Source organism: Rhincodon typus, chromosome 12, assembly GCF_021869965.1.
Source record: "Rhincodon typus isolate 14 chromosome 12, sRhiTyp1.1, whole genome shotgun sequence".
NCBI classification, from domain to species: domain Eukaryota; kingdom Metazoa; phylum Chordata; class Chondrichthyes; order Orectolobiformes; family Rhincodontidae; genus Rhincodon; species Rhincodon typus.
The window spans coordinates 11,574,692-11,589,838 of record NC_063343.1 but is presented as its reverse complement, the minus strand read 5'-3'; the positions used below and the strand labels follow the sequence as shown (position 1 = coordinate 11,589,838).

The following is a 15,147-nucleotide window of genomic DNA, read 5'->3' as shown; positions in this document are numbered from 1 at the left end:
TCAAAAATGCCCCTTATTAAAATGCTTATGTGTTTAGAAATGCCTGTTTACATAAACCAAAAAAAATTCCCTAATGTTTCTTCCCACCAGGACCCTTTTAGGGCCTCCATGGGACCATTCATTATCTTATCCAGTAATTCTGTATGGAGATCACAAGTCTGATTATGAACATCTCCTATATGTAGCTGCCAACCCGCTTTGGCTATCTTGTGTCAGCTAAAAAGCCTCAGTCAGCCATCTTGTGTCAGTTTTAATTATGGGCTACTACAAGTTTAGAAGTGATTCAAGAAGAATTCTTTTCACCCGGAGTTTGGTGGGAATCTGGAATTCAGTGCCCGAAAGGGTGAGTATGTATTTGAAGCACTGTAATCTTCAAGGCTACAGATCATGAACTAATAAGTAGGATTAGGATAGACGGCTACATGACAGCAAGTGGAGACATGATGGACTAATGGCCTTCTTTTGTGCCATAAATTTCAATGACTGATACATTATCAGCCATCATTTGAAAACATTTCTACCTTTGATTTAGTGAATAACCACTCACTCAATGTTTTGTCCAAATCATAGAGATCGGATACATTCCAGATCTGAGCGGTGTAGACTACTCTCAATTGGGATGATGGTTAGAGAAAAAAAAAAGCCAGGTTTCCTGCTTCTGATCACCAACTGGTGACCATTGCTAAAAGAGAGACATGTTGTCAAAGCTTTTTGGTTTGTTCTTATCGGGACATAGGAACTAGGAGCAGTAATTCAACACCTCGAGTCTACTCCACTATTTTTTATGATCATGGCTGATCTCATCTCAGTCTCAACTGCACTTTCCTACCTGCTCTCCATAACCCTTCAACCCAGTACTAACTAAAAACCTGTCTACACCTCTTTAAATTTACTCAACGTCCCAACATCCACCACACTCTGGGGTAGTGAATTCCACAGACTCAGAGTCCTCTGAGAAGAAAATCCTCCTCATCTCTATTTTAAACCGGCTATGTAAATCCAAAAATGCACAATTTCCAAATTTCACACGAAGATAACAGTTTATATATTACAGAGAAAAGAGTGCTCTCTAACAAGTATAATTGGACAGAGTAAAACTAAAGGGGAATTATTGATTCCTGAGTAATTCAAAATATATGCGAGTTTGAATAAATTAGTTACCTTTACAGGTCATAATGAGACCACTTTTGGCATACTGTGTACAGTTCTGGTCGTGCTGCTAATAGGAAGGATATTATTAAATTGGGCAGGGTGTAGAAAAGATTTACAAGGATGTTGCTGGGACTGGAGGGATTGAGTAATAAGGAGATGCTGGATAAGTTGGGATTTTTTTCACTGGAGCATAGGAGGTTGAAGTTTGACTTTACAGAGGTTAATAAAATCATGAGGGACACAGATAAGGTTAGTAAAGGTCATTTTCCTAGGGTGGGTGAGTTCAAAACTGGGAGGCATAATCTTAAAATGAGAGAACGATTTAAAAAGGACCTGAGAGGCAACTTTTTCCATACAGAAGGTGGTTTGCATGTGGAATGAACTGCCAGAGAAAATGGTAGATGCAGGTATAGTTACAACATTTAAAAGACTTTTGGATAGGTACATGAATAGGAAAGGTTTAGAGGGATATGGACCAAAAGTAAGCTCATGGGACTAGTTTAGTTTGAAAAAACTTGCTCAGCATGGACAAGTTAGACCAAAGGGTCTGTTTCTGTGCTGTATCACTCTGTGACTCTATGTATATTACTTCTAGCAAGTGTAAATGAACAATGTTAGGAGTTCAACTGATTACCTTAAATTGGTTGTCCGAGTAGCTATTAGAGCACTCATGATTTTTCAGCAAGAGCTGTTTAGTCATAGAATCATATCTTAACATTTGGTTTTGGGTTTTCCAAGGGTAAACTGACTGACTGTGTTCTGCCTATTATAAATAGCCAGAGTGATTTGTAATTTGATTTAATTAGCCATTTAATATCTAGGAGATTCGGCCTTAAACAGTAGATGATTGATTCTGATTGGTAACCGAAGTACCTTAGAAAAAGAACACAGCGTCAGTTATGACAGTAAATATGATTCATTAGTCATGCTCACAGATCAATTATCACTACATTATTGTGTTAATACATTGGACTTGCATAATAACTTTTTGAAACTTTTCTCAACCAACCCTCATACCTTTTAAAATAATGGGTCATCACAGTCTGAAGAGCCACTTCTGCTGAATCATTCCACCTTTCCTTATGCAGGTAACACTTTGAAAAAGATGTGTGCATGTCTTGCGGCAGAGAATTAGCACACATTCACTATGAGATCAAGGGAATGCTGAGATCTTGGAGGTGGTGTTGTTTAAGCCAGGAGAATACCCAAAGGCCTTAGTTGCCTTTTTGAGAAGATGTAAAAGGTCCAAAAATGCCATTTGAAGAACTGTCCTTTCTAATATTTATCCAGAACTGATGTTGTGAAAAACAGAATATCTGGTCATAACCTCATTACAGGATGACATTTTGTTTGTATGACATTATTATGTAGTTAGCTGCCATACTTCCCCTCAGCATAACAATTAGATTTTAAGAAGTGCTCGTTGTCAGCTTTACACGTAAAATGCGTTCTTGTTATATGGATGAAATTAAAAAGATCAAATTTATTGTCCATAGCCTTCTCCAGGTGAGGTGATGGTGGGCATTTCGCTTGAGCTCCTGCAATTTTTTGTGCACCATTTGTAAATCCCACCATGGTTTAAGGCAGCGTTTTAATATACGATTGCTTCAGTAAAAAAGTGTGACTTGCATGATTAGCCTGCCCCTTTTCCACTTGCTGAATATTTTAAATTGGTAAACTTCTTCGTGACATTAAAAGTGAACACTGAAGAAAAAGTCCACAATAGAGTGATTGCTGAGCAGGCTTCTCTGAACGCGCAGCTTTGGGGAATTAATGAGACCTAACAGTTGACACTTTCAGTCTCAGGAGGAAAAGTAAAATTTGGACCATCCTAATTCCGATAGCGCAAAGAACAACCCCAACATCCAACTCTCTAGGGAAAGATGGCTGCCGTTGCTAAGGAAGTGGGGTCGCGCTGCACTTCCGGTGATCTCCTATTGGTCGATGTCGTACAGGGGGGAATGGCCGAGGGCACGGGTGATTGACAGGAGCTCCTGGCTGTTTCCTCAGAGCCGGCACCAGCTGCACCGTCTATCGGAGAATGATGCCGGGTAAGGCAGCGGCAGTAACATCACCCCTTAAAACCCAGAGCTGCCTTACATTGTGGATAAAAGTGTGTTTCGCGCAATGGGAATGATGACGTGCGGCTTATTCCCTTTCATTTTTTAAAAAAATGTCTTTTTGTACATTACAGGGTTTGGAGGCAATGCAAACGACATGCAGTGGTGTTTCTCTCAGGTTAAAGGAACTGTTGATGAGGATGTGTCAGAAGGTAAACCTTATTTTCCTACCCCCTCTCTGCCTCCCCACAGAATAAATATAATTTGTACTATAACGCAGTAACAACTTCCCTGGCAGTGCTGGTTGAAACAGGGGAGCGTTTGTGTGAGCTGATTTCTTCAGTGCCATGTAGAGCTGTAACCTTTTTGAATGGCAGCTTTTGCATCCAAATTAAACATTCTTCTTTCTTTCCCTGCACCCAACAAAATAATGAAAGACGTTCTTACCATTTGCATTCAAATTTTACAATCGTAGCGCTGATGAGTAATTGCTGCTGCTGCGACTAATTGCTTGTTTACAAATGTCATTGGTAGCAGAAAACAAAAGTGTTTAATGCTTTTAAAAAATAATACGAACTGAACATGTGTTTAACTGTCAACACCAGACTCCCTTGACGGGATCCCTCGAATCTGTGTGGTGAAATGTTGTAAGAGCAAACAAGTTGTTTGGTTTAAACAGCTACTGGTGATGTCTGTTTGTATACTAGTGAGTGTATAACAATGCTGACTGAACTCTAGATTGTATGGTAGTAAACTGTTGACTTTAATTGTCAGCTTAGAGGATGATGTGTGATTTTTGACTTGCAAGTATTTATGTACACTTTGTGGATTCTTGCTGTGAACCTGGGGTATCCATACGTAGATTTTGCTCGCAGTTATTTTGTGCATTATTGCACTTACTTTAAGATGACAGCAGTACAATGGTAGGTAAGTGTGCTATAGTGACTGTGCATCATGGGACAAGAAATTATTTCTCAAGTAATTTGCCAGCTTCAGCCTGGTATTTGTGGTGCTGTTAGTATCCGATAAATTGTGCAACTATATTGCCAGCTATAATTGTGCACTTAGGCTTGACAGCTGTATGGTTTAGTTGTGCCTGTATTTATTAACTCATTAATCATACTGTCTTTGAAAATTTTCTGAAGTCAGATCCAAAATGGGTCTTGATCTTGCTACTGATGCCAGGCTGCCAATCCAAGAAAGCCTACAACAGATAGTCAATTAAGAGGTTGCCAGTGGGTTCACTGCCAATTCAGGATACCTGACAGAACAGCCTAATGGGAGCACTCTGGTATACTGTCTTGTTGACGGCCTCACCAGGACAGTCGAGTCCTCATGTGTTAGACAGGTGTATGAGGGGATCTGGGAAGATGTGAAATTATTAAAATTGGTTTTGGCCACAGCTGAGGGGCCATCATTATGGAAGAGGACTCCATCTGCATGATGGCCTTTGGCTGCAGCTGTAACTCCATTGCAGAAGCTGTTCTGGGTTGTGAAGATAAATAACGGTGTCCTTATTTGTCCACTAACCCTGGCCTGTACTGAAATGCAGACTTCAGAGACTCCCTTGCCTTATCATTGACAGCATAGGTCCATTTGTTGCTGTTGTGATACTGGTGGTGCCCCATTCCAGCCCTAAATTGACACTAATCGGCTAACCACCACGACAAGATTGATGGGTCAGCAGACCTACACAATAACCTTTCAGATTTCCCTCCTGGTCCTGTACTTGCAAGCTCATTGGGCCAGTGGGTGCTTGTTTGTCCACGTATCCTTAATTGGCAGTACACTCACAGACAACCTCTGAATTGACCATCTCTGGTAAGATTTTTTTGGGTGGACAGTCTGACATCACCAGTGAGGCCACTAACATTAAGGTAAGAAATAGAAGCACAACTAAACCATAAAGCCTGTTGAACCTATTCCTAATAAGTGCAGAATTGTGACTGACAATATAGTTGTACAATGTTTGCTCAATTTCATAGTGCCAATACTGGAGCAAAACACCCCAGAGCAGCTGCCTGAACACTGTGCAGTGATGAAAGAAGATGGTGACCAAAAGCACAGTTAAAGAGCTGAGTTTTAAAGAGGCATCTGAAGAGAGAAAGATCAGGGAAGTGACCAAGTGTTCCAAAGTTGTGGCAAAGGCATTATGACTAACAGTGTAAAGGGAAGGGTACAAATGAGGAATATGTTTGGAAAATGAAGGTGCATTTGATTTGTGGTACTGGAAGCGATTGTAGAGGTAGGGGCAAATGGCTGAGCTGTGGATGGATTTATTGAGGAGGATAAGGATTTTGAATTCTGTGACTGAGTGGTGGAGAAACAGAGGAGGTAAGGCAGTCCAGCATCGACAGTACTTGGTGCTGTATGAGTATGAATGATATGATGTTGCATGAGTTGCATTTCATTCATGGTGCAATTTGGGAGACCCATCAGAAGACTGTCACAATGTGCCAAGAAATAGTGGTTTACCCATCTGGGGATGACATGGGTATGTCGGCATACAGCATTGCAGAAATTGGCAATCTTTGTGCTTCCCAAGATATGATTTCAAGCTGAGCTCAGGGATCAAACAAGACTGAGGTGGAATGTAGTGAGCAATGATAGCAATTTGGAATTTTGCAAAATGAAGCATTTAATTCCTCACTTCATCTGATATGTTAACTCAGCTGAACACACTTAGGATGAAATGTCTGAATTAAAAATATGCCGAGTCTTCTTTTCCACAAGATTTAAAAGATATTGTGAAAACTTGATGACCTTAGACAGGGCAGTTGAGAAGTTTGTGAAATAAGAGGTTGATTGAAATCCATTAAATTCTACAATTTTTTTGAAAACAGGAATTGTCTTGCATTTATAGAGCCATTTTCGTGATTTCGGAATGTTTTGAAGCACAGAAAAAGTGACAGCCAAATTGAGCACAGCAAGATACCATGACCGGATAGCCTGATCTAGTGAAGTAGGTTGAAGGATAGAATACTGACCTTGCATCTAAGGTAGCTTCTCTACTGTTGTGCAAACTAGTGCTATAGGATTTTTTTTATGTTTATCCGAAGTGTCAGATAGGATCTTGGTTTAGTGTCTATCGTCCAACAATCTAGTGCTTCTTAGAACTATAATGTATGGAAATAGAATTATTTTAAAGCAATCAGACTTGACTGCTTGATGCTTTTGTTTTGTAGCCATTGGTGCTGGTTTATTTGTAGCGGCCCAGAGGGAACAGAATGCATGCTTGAATTTCAGTAGCCTTTTGGACTCTCAGAAGACAAGATTTTCTTTCTTTCTTTCATTTATTCATTCAAAAACAAGTCTAAAATTGAAGTGCAGGTCAGCTAAAAAGGAGACCTGCTGGTTGGGTCAGCTAGGTTTTGCCATTCCAGCACAGTCTTTGTACAGTGCTAGTCTCAGCAATTGACAAAGCCATCAATTTCTGGAGAAATGTCAGGAATGAAATCAAAGAGTGCCAACAACTGCAAGTTTGACACTTCACTTTTAGGAATGAGTTTACTTAGAATTGTAGTGTTTGCAAACCAAAATGAATTAAACTTAGGTATGGCTCTGAGTTGTATACTGTATACTAATACTGTATCCTGGTGGGCACCAAAAAAGGCAGAATGATAATTTTTACAAAAAATACATGCCTAACCATTTTATGTACATTCATCCCATCAAGATGCAACATTTGCCAGGTTTGTACCTTGTGAGTTAGAAATATCGAAATGTAGAAGCAGGAGTGCGCCTTTGCCCCCTTTGGAGCCTGCTTTGCCATTCAGTATGTGCATGGGTGATCACCCAACTCGGTGGCCTGTGCAGTACCTGTTCCTGTTTGGACTCCATCCCCTTTGATCCCTTTAGCCCTACGACCTGTATCTTTTGCCTTGAAGACTTCCAATGTTTTGGCCTCATTCGCTTTATATGGCAGAGAAATCCACAGGCAGTCCAATCTCTGGGTGAATAAATTCCTCCTCATCTCCATCATAAATGGCTTACCCTGTATCATTCGACAGTGTGCGCTGGTTCTGGACTCCATGATCAACAAATGTGCTTCCTACATCATCCTTTTAGAATTTTAAAAGTTCACCACCACCCACCACCTCAATCCTACAAAGTCTTCTAAACTCCAGTGAAGACAGTCCTAACTAAACCAGTTCTGCCATCACAGGAATCAGTTTGGTAAACCTTTGTTGCGTTCCCTTCCTAGCCAAAACATTCTTGCTTGGATAAGGATACTGAAAACAACACACAATACTCCAGTTCTACCAGAGAGAGAGAGATTTAAAAGCAAGTTGTTGAAATAACGGCCTGTCTTCACTTGTTAAAGTGATTGAGCCTTCTCATGGTGACAGAACAACAGATATTATCAAGATGTGACTTCATTGTCAGTGTGGGCTACAATCCAGTTTCTGAGTGAGTTGGGTGGAAAACTCTGACTGACAGGAGGATATAAAAAGATTTGTCTTTTGAATTTTTTTTGTTTATTGTGTTATCATAAAATCTCTGATTACTTTTTCATTTGTGCAATAAACTCCAGAATAAAAGCCATGTTGTAATGTCAAATTTTGCTAAACTAAAGATTGGAAATGCTTGAAAGATTCAGCAGAATTTAGCATTTCAGGTCAATGACTTTCCATCAGAATGTATTGCTCACCTTGTTTTTAGAATGTTTTTTAAATGCATCTTGTCTAGCAAATGTACTTCTTAACTATAGCACCAAAGAGAATATCAGTCAGCCAGTTGTCAAAATTGTACCAAAAACAAAATTCAGAAAATTTGATTTGTTTGCAGCCTGTGTGCTGTTCTTAACCCATATATTGTCTTGTCTCGGACTATCTCTTGTATGATGATCTGCTTTTCAAGTGTATTTGGACTTTGGCCAAAAAATAACACTTCTAATGACCACTGTGGTGAGATTACAGTATCCTACGTGGAGAAGGTCAGTGAAAGGGAAGGAATCAATGCTGTGAGAATGCCAATTCCCTCCCCTGCAATGTAGAAAGAGAGGTGAAATGTGTTCGTCAATGCATGTGGTGTAGTGTACACCTAAAATAAAGTGCTTGATACGCTTTACAAATAAGATTATTGCCAAGCACCAAGGAAGCATAATTGCTTTTAAAACCTTTTTTACTCTGTCTCTCTGCCTCTCTCTCTCTCTCAGTCTCTCTCTCTCTCGCTCTCGGTCTCTCGCTTGCTCGCTCGCTGGCTCTCTCTCTCTCTCTCTGTCTGTCGGAGTAATGGTATATACTGAATTTTAAATAAAATAAACCTAAAAAAAAAAAGAACAAGTACTGCAAATTGAGTGTTGGACTGTCAACCCACCATGTTATAACTGGGAACGCATAATATGAAGCTCTTTGCGTGGTACTTCAACGTTCTAGGATGACTCATGCACAGGCTATTAAAACATTGAGTTGCGTAGGCTAGAATATGTTATTGAGCAGTTTTACTCACAGCACAGATAGTATAATTTCCTCCTAAACCCTTGCTTAACTGATCTGCTAAAGCTCCACATGAGAAACATGACCATTTGAAAGCTTCCTTTCAAGGAATGTTTTCATCTATGAAACCAAATTAAACTCTGTCTTGCTTTTAATAAAGCTCTATTGCCTAGTAGGATTCCCAGATTCCTTCCAGTAACATTGGCGGTCATGCATTAGCTGTATAGAACCTAATCTTGTAATGCTTGCCTAATCCTCTCTGTCATCCTCTCCTAATTACAAAGCTCCTTAAAACTTATATAACTAAGCTTTTGGTCATCTAGCAGAATGTCCCCTCTTTTGACTTTTTTTTCTGTCTGTTTACGTGAAGTGCTTTGGGATGTTTTACTACGTCAAAATGGTTATGTAAATGATGTTATTGTTAGGCGATATTTAGTGGAGGCGATAGGGGCCTCACCTAACTATGGAGGAATTGGTGAGAGCATCACTGCCTCTTGTCATGGAGACTATGTTGGCAATGGCAGGCCCTCACTAGGATTAAAGACCCTGGAAATGGAAACTCCTTCCTGCGTGTTGAGAGCTGTTGGTTCGTCAGTTGCCAGCAGCTGTGTATTGGTCAGCAGAGGCAGTGGTAGCTGCCGGCAATGCATCCACGTGAGGTTCAGGATTGCCAAGGGACCTAGGTCAGAGATGGGTGATAATGGGATAGAGTTTGTGATATGTGGCTCAAAGAATGAAGTCAGCAACAAAGGCAGGGCTTACTTCTCAGTGGATCCACACCCTTCCCGAAGGCAGGTCCGTCGATATGACACAGAATACTTTTGCATGAGAGATCCTCTCTTCTCTACCCTAGCCTCTACCCCCAAACTTCTTGTAAGTTGACACTGACAAAAATGTTCATCCTACCACACAAGTAAACAACATCATGTATGAAGTTCCAGCATCTTGCCAGGTCCATAGGCTGTACGTTCCAGTAATTGGCTGATTGAATGAAACGGTATGTTTCTTCAGTAATTCATAATAGGAGGAGTACACAGTACTTTCAACCAACTGTCTGGTCTTGCAAAACCCAGAGCAAAACATATTTCGTTAGATTTGATTCCATGATTGGGCAACACTTGCTAAACAAATCTGGATAAGCTAATAGCTGAACTGACAACCACTTTGAGATGGTCACTTGAGTTGTAACGTTGGTCATTTAGTCTTAGTAGAAGCAACGTGTTTTCATACAAAGGGACCTGTTCTCCACAAGCAAAAGGAATTGAATTAGCTGGGAGCTTAGGAGCCTTTAATTCCTTGTTGCTGTCTCCATGGCAATGGCACAGCCAATCAGAGTTGACTTACCAACCAGCCAGTACCCTTTTTACCTGTAGCATGTTATTAAATGCCTTCTGGAGATCTAAATTCAGTCCATCCACTAGTTCCCCTTTATCCACCGCCCATGTTACCTCATTAAAGAAATTAAATATGATTTCCTTTGCACAAAACCATGTTGACTTTGCCTAGTTCCCTCAAACTTCTCGAAGTGCCCTGCTATAACATATTTAATAATAGCTTTACTATTTTCCCTGTTAAGCTAATTGGCCTGTAGTTTCCTGTTTTCTCTCCCTTTTTTTTTTTGAATGAGTTCCATTTGCTACCTTCCAGTCTAATGGGAACGTCCCAAACCAAAAAATTTTTGAATTAAAATTAAAGCAAATGCATCAATTATTTCACAAGTCACTTCTTTTAAGATCCTAGGATGAATCCATCAGGACCCAGGCACTTGTGACAGCTAACAGTTTACACAAATACTTCTCCGGTGAATGTAATTTTGTTCAATTCCTCCCTCCCTTATTTCCAATTTCTGATTTCATGCTTTTGTAGGGATGTTAAATGTATCCTGTACCATGAAAACTGACGGAAAATGCTGGTTCAATTCTCTTTATTTTTGTTAACAAATCTTCTGATTCACTTTCTGTAGGACCAATCACTCATTTTGTTAACCCTGTTACTTTTTAAAATGGCTGGAGAAACCCTATTTGTTTTTATAGTTCTAGCTAGCTTTCTCTTGTACACTAATTTTTCCCTCATTAATTTTTTTTTGGTCACTCTTTGCTGTTTTTTATACTCTGCCCAGTTTCCTAATCCACTATCTGTCTTTGCATAATTAGATGTCTTTTCTTTTAGTTTCATACCGCTATAACCTTTCTAGTTAACACAGGTCATTAATCCTAACCCTAACCCTGACATTTTTTTTACTTTTTGGAATAGATCAATTCTGTATATTCAAAAATTTCTTGTCTGCCACTGTATCTTTATTGATTTATCTTAGCCAGCTCTGCTTTCATGCCCTTAACGATTGACCTTATTTAATTTTTTTTAAATGTTCTTGAACCCACTCCTCCTCCGTCAAACTGAGTGTAACTGTTTGAAATTTGGTATCTTATCATCATTCAGATGAGTGAAATAGCTTCAGTAACATGTCTGTTTCATTTTTTTATATGTTATACTTCCATTTACACTCTGCTGTTGGCTCTCTGTTGCATACAGCAAGTAATCTTGGGATTGAATTGGCATTTCTATTTGCTTCATTTATACTGTAAAATGGTGACTTTAACCTATTTTTCTGATCAACCTGTTCAGAGATGTGATTACACACTTCTGGAGCAGGTGGGACTTGAATCCTGGTCTCCCAGTCCAAGAGTAGAAACTCTACATGAGCACCACAAGATGGTCTGTGAACCCTCTGCTTTGGTTCTCATATGATTCAACTGAATCATCCTGAAAGCCAGTTCCTCTCTGGTTATATCTAGCCTGTCTGGCTTGATGAACTGTTGCCCTGCTTTCTTTGTTTCTTTAATGTTTATTCTGGTCCATTTGAGGATCCTCCCCCTCATCATCCTCTGCCAGAAGTTGTCTGTGGCTCTTGCATCTCCTCCTCTGTCATCAGCCCTACCCACTTTGCCGACATTTTATTTATTCACTCACAGACATGGATGATATAGGACACTGTATGGTATATACTGTTTGATATTGACTGCCATGGGCTGCTTTGTATCTCTCAGCATCAGTTTGTGGATTCCTTACAGATGTCATCAGCCAGGAATGAAGGGAGTATTTCTTGTTACCCTGCAACCATCCTTGTATGTGCTAAGGGTCTTCGAAACTGAGCTGACAAGTCTGGTCTAAGATGTAAAACGTCTAGTTAGGTAGCACAGACCTGCATTATCTGGCTGTTGTGGTCACAGATGATTTGTAGATTGAGCAGGTGGAATCCTTTTCAATTGATGAAACTGCTGGTTGATGAGAGGGTGCTTCAATTGGTACATGAATGCAATTGACTCTGAACTCACAAGAAACCAGTATTGGCCACAATTCCTCTTGACCTAGTGGCCTTACTCCCCATTTCAAAGGGGAAAAGAGATAAATTAGTAGGTTCTGTTATACAGCAAAAGATAACTGCAACTAAAAACATATTCCAAGTCCACATTTTTAATGAGAGCTTTATTAATGTTAACCACGCTCTATAAACATAGAAACACAGAAGATAGGAGCAGGAGTAGGCTATTTGATCCTTTGAACCTGCTCTGCTATTCAGCATGATCCCGGCTGATCATCCAACTCGGTACCCTTTCCCCACATAAGCTTTGATCATTTTAGCCTAAGGACTATATTTAACGACTTCTTCAAAACCGTCAATGTTTTGGTCTTAACTGCTTTCAGCAGCAGAGAATTCCACAGTCTCATCAATTTCTTTTTAAATTTCTGTATTGAAATTTCTCACACTTCACTTATTTCTCACTCTGGATATTGATACCACCAATTCATACACAACTAACCCTTAACAAATATTTCTATCACCTGTTCCCTCATTGTATTAGGTTTCGGGTATTCCCTCAGAACAGATTAGATGATAACGGGCTCCTGTGAAGACAGGTCTCGGTGACCTCCCTTTTGAATTTGAGTTACCATTTGTGAGATGCCATAGAGGTCCCTACAAGCTCCCTGAAGTGATCCACTGACTTAGAAAGTAAGGGCAGCTGTTAGCTTTCGGGATACTGGGATAAGATTGCATTCAATCTGTGTAGCAGCAGGTCCTTGTCCAGCTGCTGCCATTGGTGTGAGACAGTAACATGGTGCCTTGGAGGTGGCTGCTACTAATATTCCAGCTGCTGTCTACAGAGTCTTTGGTGGCTTCTGAGCTGCAGGAACACAAGAAGCACAACAGTGTTGATCATGGTCTTTTTGCTTTCAGGATATCTCTGAGAATAGCAAATGAAAATATACAGTCAGTTTTAAATAGGCACTTCATTGAGCCATGTTTTCCCATGAAGGTCTAGGTTATGCACTTAGAGTTAGTCTTGCACAAAGTCAAGTCCCAAACCAGCATACACTCCATGTGTGAGAGGACAGCTCCTTGTCACCACCAGAAGCACTGACTACATCTGGATTACTTTTAGGCTGATGACACAACTTTTATGTACAATGGTCATTCTGACTTCATTGAATTTGGCTCAGAAGAGAGTCAGTGTGGCCTTGGTGTTAAGCAATTTCCAGCAATCACAACCAAATCCAACCATACCATTGCCAGACCTTTCCTAGAGCTCTTTATCTTGTGTGTGAGGACATGGTGGCTGCAATATCTTATTTTGCAGTCCTGGTGATAGTCTGGAAACCTAAACAACACAGTATAGCATCACCGATGTCCTGAAATAAAATTTATTTACTTTTATTTAATGCTGCAACCCCTTTTATAATCAAGGGTAACATGCATTTTTTTTTCAGATTGCTTGTTGCATCTGTATGTTAGCTTTTTGTGATTCATTTACAAATCCCTCTAAATGTAAATATTTCCCTTTCTCTCATAATTCAAAAATATTTTGCTTTTTATTTTGTCCAATAGTTAATTTCCTACCATTGTTAATTTCATTGTATTTCTCCCAAAGTCTTTCCCACTCATCCAAACTGTTTATATCCCTCTGCAGTGTCCTTGCCTCCAACTCACCACTTACTTTCCTACACAATTTTGTAGCTCTAGGACAATTGGATACCTTACACCAAGTTCCCCTGTCAAAGTCGTTAATATAGGTTGGCAAACAGCTGAGACCCAAGTCCTGATCCATACGGTAATCTGTTGGTTGAAGGCTGTCAACCTTAAAATATTCAATTCACTTTTTTTGTTTTCAGTCTGATTAGCTTCTCAGGATCAGTCCTTTACACCCTGAGTTTAACTCCATGTCAGCTAACCCATTTAAGCACTAACTATCTTGCGCAACATTTCCAACCCCTAGCTCTTTTTCGATTATTACATTAATTATACACTAGTTTCAAATAAGCCAAAGAATGTTTACTTTTACCCCGTCTCTTCCCAAAGTCTTTGACTTTATAAATGGTTGACAACTTGAATGGGTGCTGCTTGAGGATGAAATATTCAGGTACAGTTTGTGGTTTTAAAGGAACCTTGGTGGATCCTTAATTTCTTGCATGCCCTTTGCAGAAAATGTTCTCTGACATCAGCGTCACTGTTGAAGGCTTGTTTCCCTTTGAGATCTTTAGTTTCTTTACATTGTTTCAGAGAAGAGTTGGGTTTCTGATATAACAAAATAGACTCACATATAATCCTTCCATTCTAACATGCTTTCTGATAACATCAGGAGTAAAGCTGACTGTTGTTTTGATGCTGCTTCATTGTAACAGCTAATTTGATTTGTATTAAGAGTTTATTACTAGCATCTGGTAGCTTTGGTGTCAAGGATATCAGATGATCAGATTTTGAAGATTTGTCCTTGGTTGGAATACGATCGAATGATTTCTGCAAACCTGTGAAATTAGTACAATGATCTGATCTCTCCATTGTGAAGAGTAGTCAGACAACCAAAGTGATTTGTCTTCAGTGCTGCAAACGTTTGCTTGGATTCAACAGGTATTCTTCTTGAGATCTGTGAAGGTCTTCCTCTTGTTGAGTCAAGTTACACTGATCATTGGTACTTGGCTGCTGAGTTGGTTGAGATTCACCAACTACTTTAGAATAATGAGAACAGTATGTGCTTTTCTGCTCAGAAGTGAGTGTTGGTTTTTTTTAAAAAAAATGTATACTTGTTCCATATACTGTAGGTCTGTACATTTTAAGACTACTCTCACATGCCCCTTTGATTTTGAGTGGCATTTGATCATGTAGTATGCTATCAAAAGATTGTAGTTTTATCCAAGGGATTTTTGCAGATAACCAAGTATCACTTGCCCTGGTGTCAAGTTTGAAATTAGTTGGATTACTGTTAACCTGTGTGATCTGGGTCATGGATAGTAGGAACTGCAGATGCTGGAGAATCCGAGACAACAAGGTGCAGGGCTGGATGAACACAGCAGGCCAAGCAGCATCATAGGAGCAGAGAGGCTGACGTTTCGGGCCTAGACCCTTCATCAGAAAAGGGGGAGGGGAAGGGGGTTTTGAAATAAATAGGGAGAGAGTGGGAGGCGGATAGAAGAGGGATAGAGGAGAGGATAGGTGGAGAGGA

At 39.8% G+C, this 15,147-nt stretch overlaps 1 protein-coding gene across 1 annotated transcript in view; it reads left to right on the top strand.

The window, feature by feature from the left end:
• The first annotated feature begins 3,100 nt into the window (after positions 1 to 3,100).
• Positions 3,101 to 15,147, top strand: part of LOC109927921 (serine/threonine-protein phosphatase 2A 55 kDa regulatory subunit B beta isoform) — a 501,083-nt gene continuing 489,036 nt past the window's right edge. Inside the window, exons 1-2 of the mRNA XM_048603895.1 lie at positions 3,101 to 3,203; positions 3,347 to 3,424. Coding sequence (XP_048459852.1) covers positions 3,194 to 3,203; positions 3,347 to 3,424 — 88 coding nt within the window. The 5' untranslated portion in view covers positions 3,101 to 3,193. The remainder of the gene's footprint in view (positions 3,204 to 3,346; positions 3,425 to 15,147) is intronic.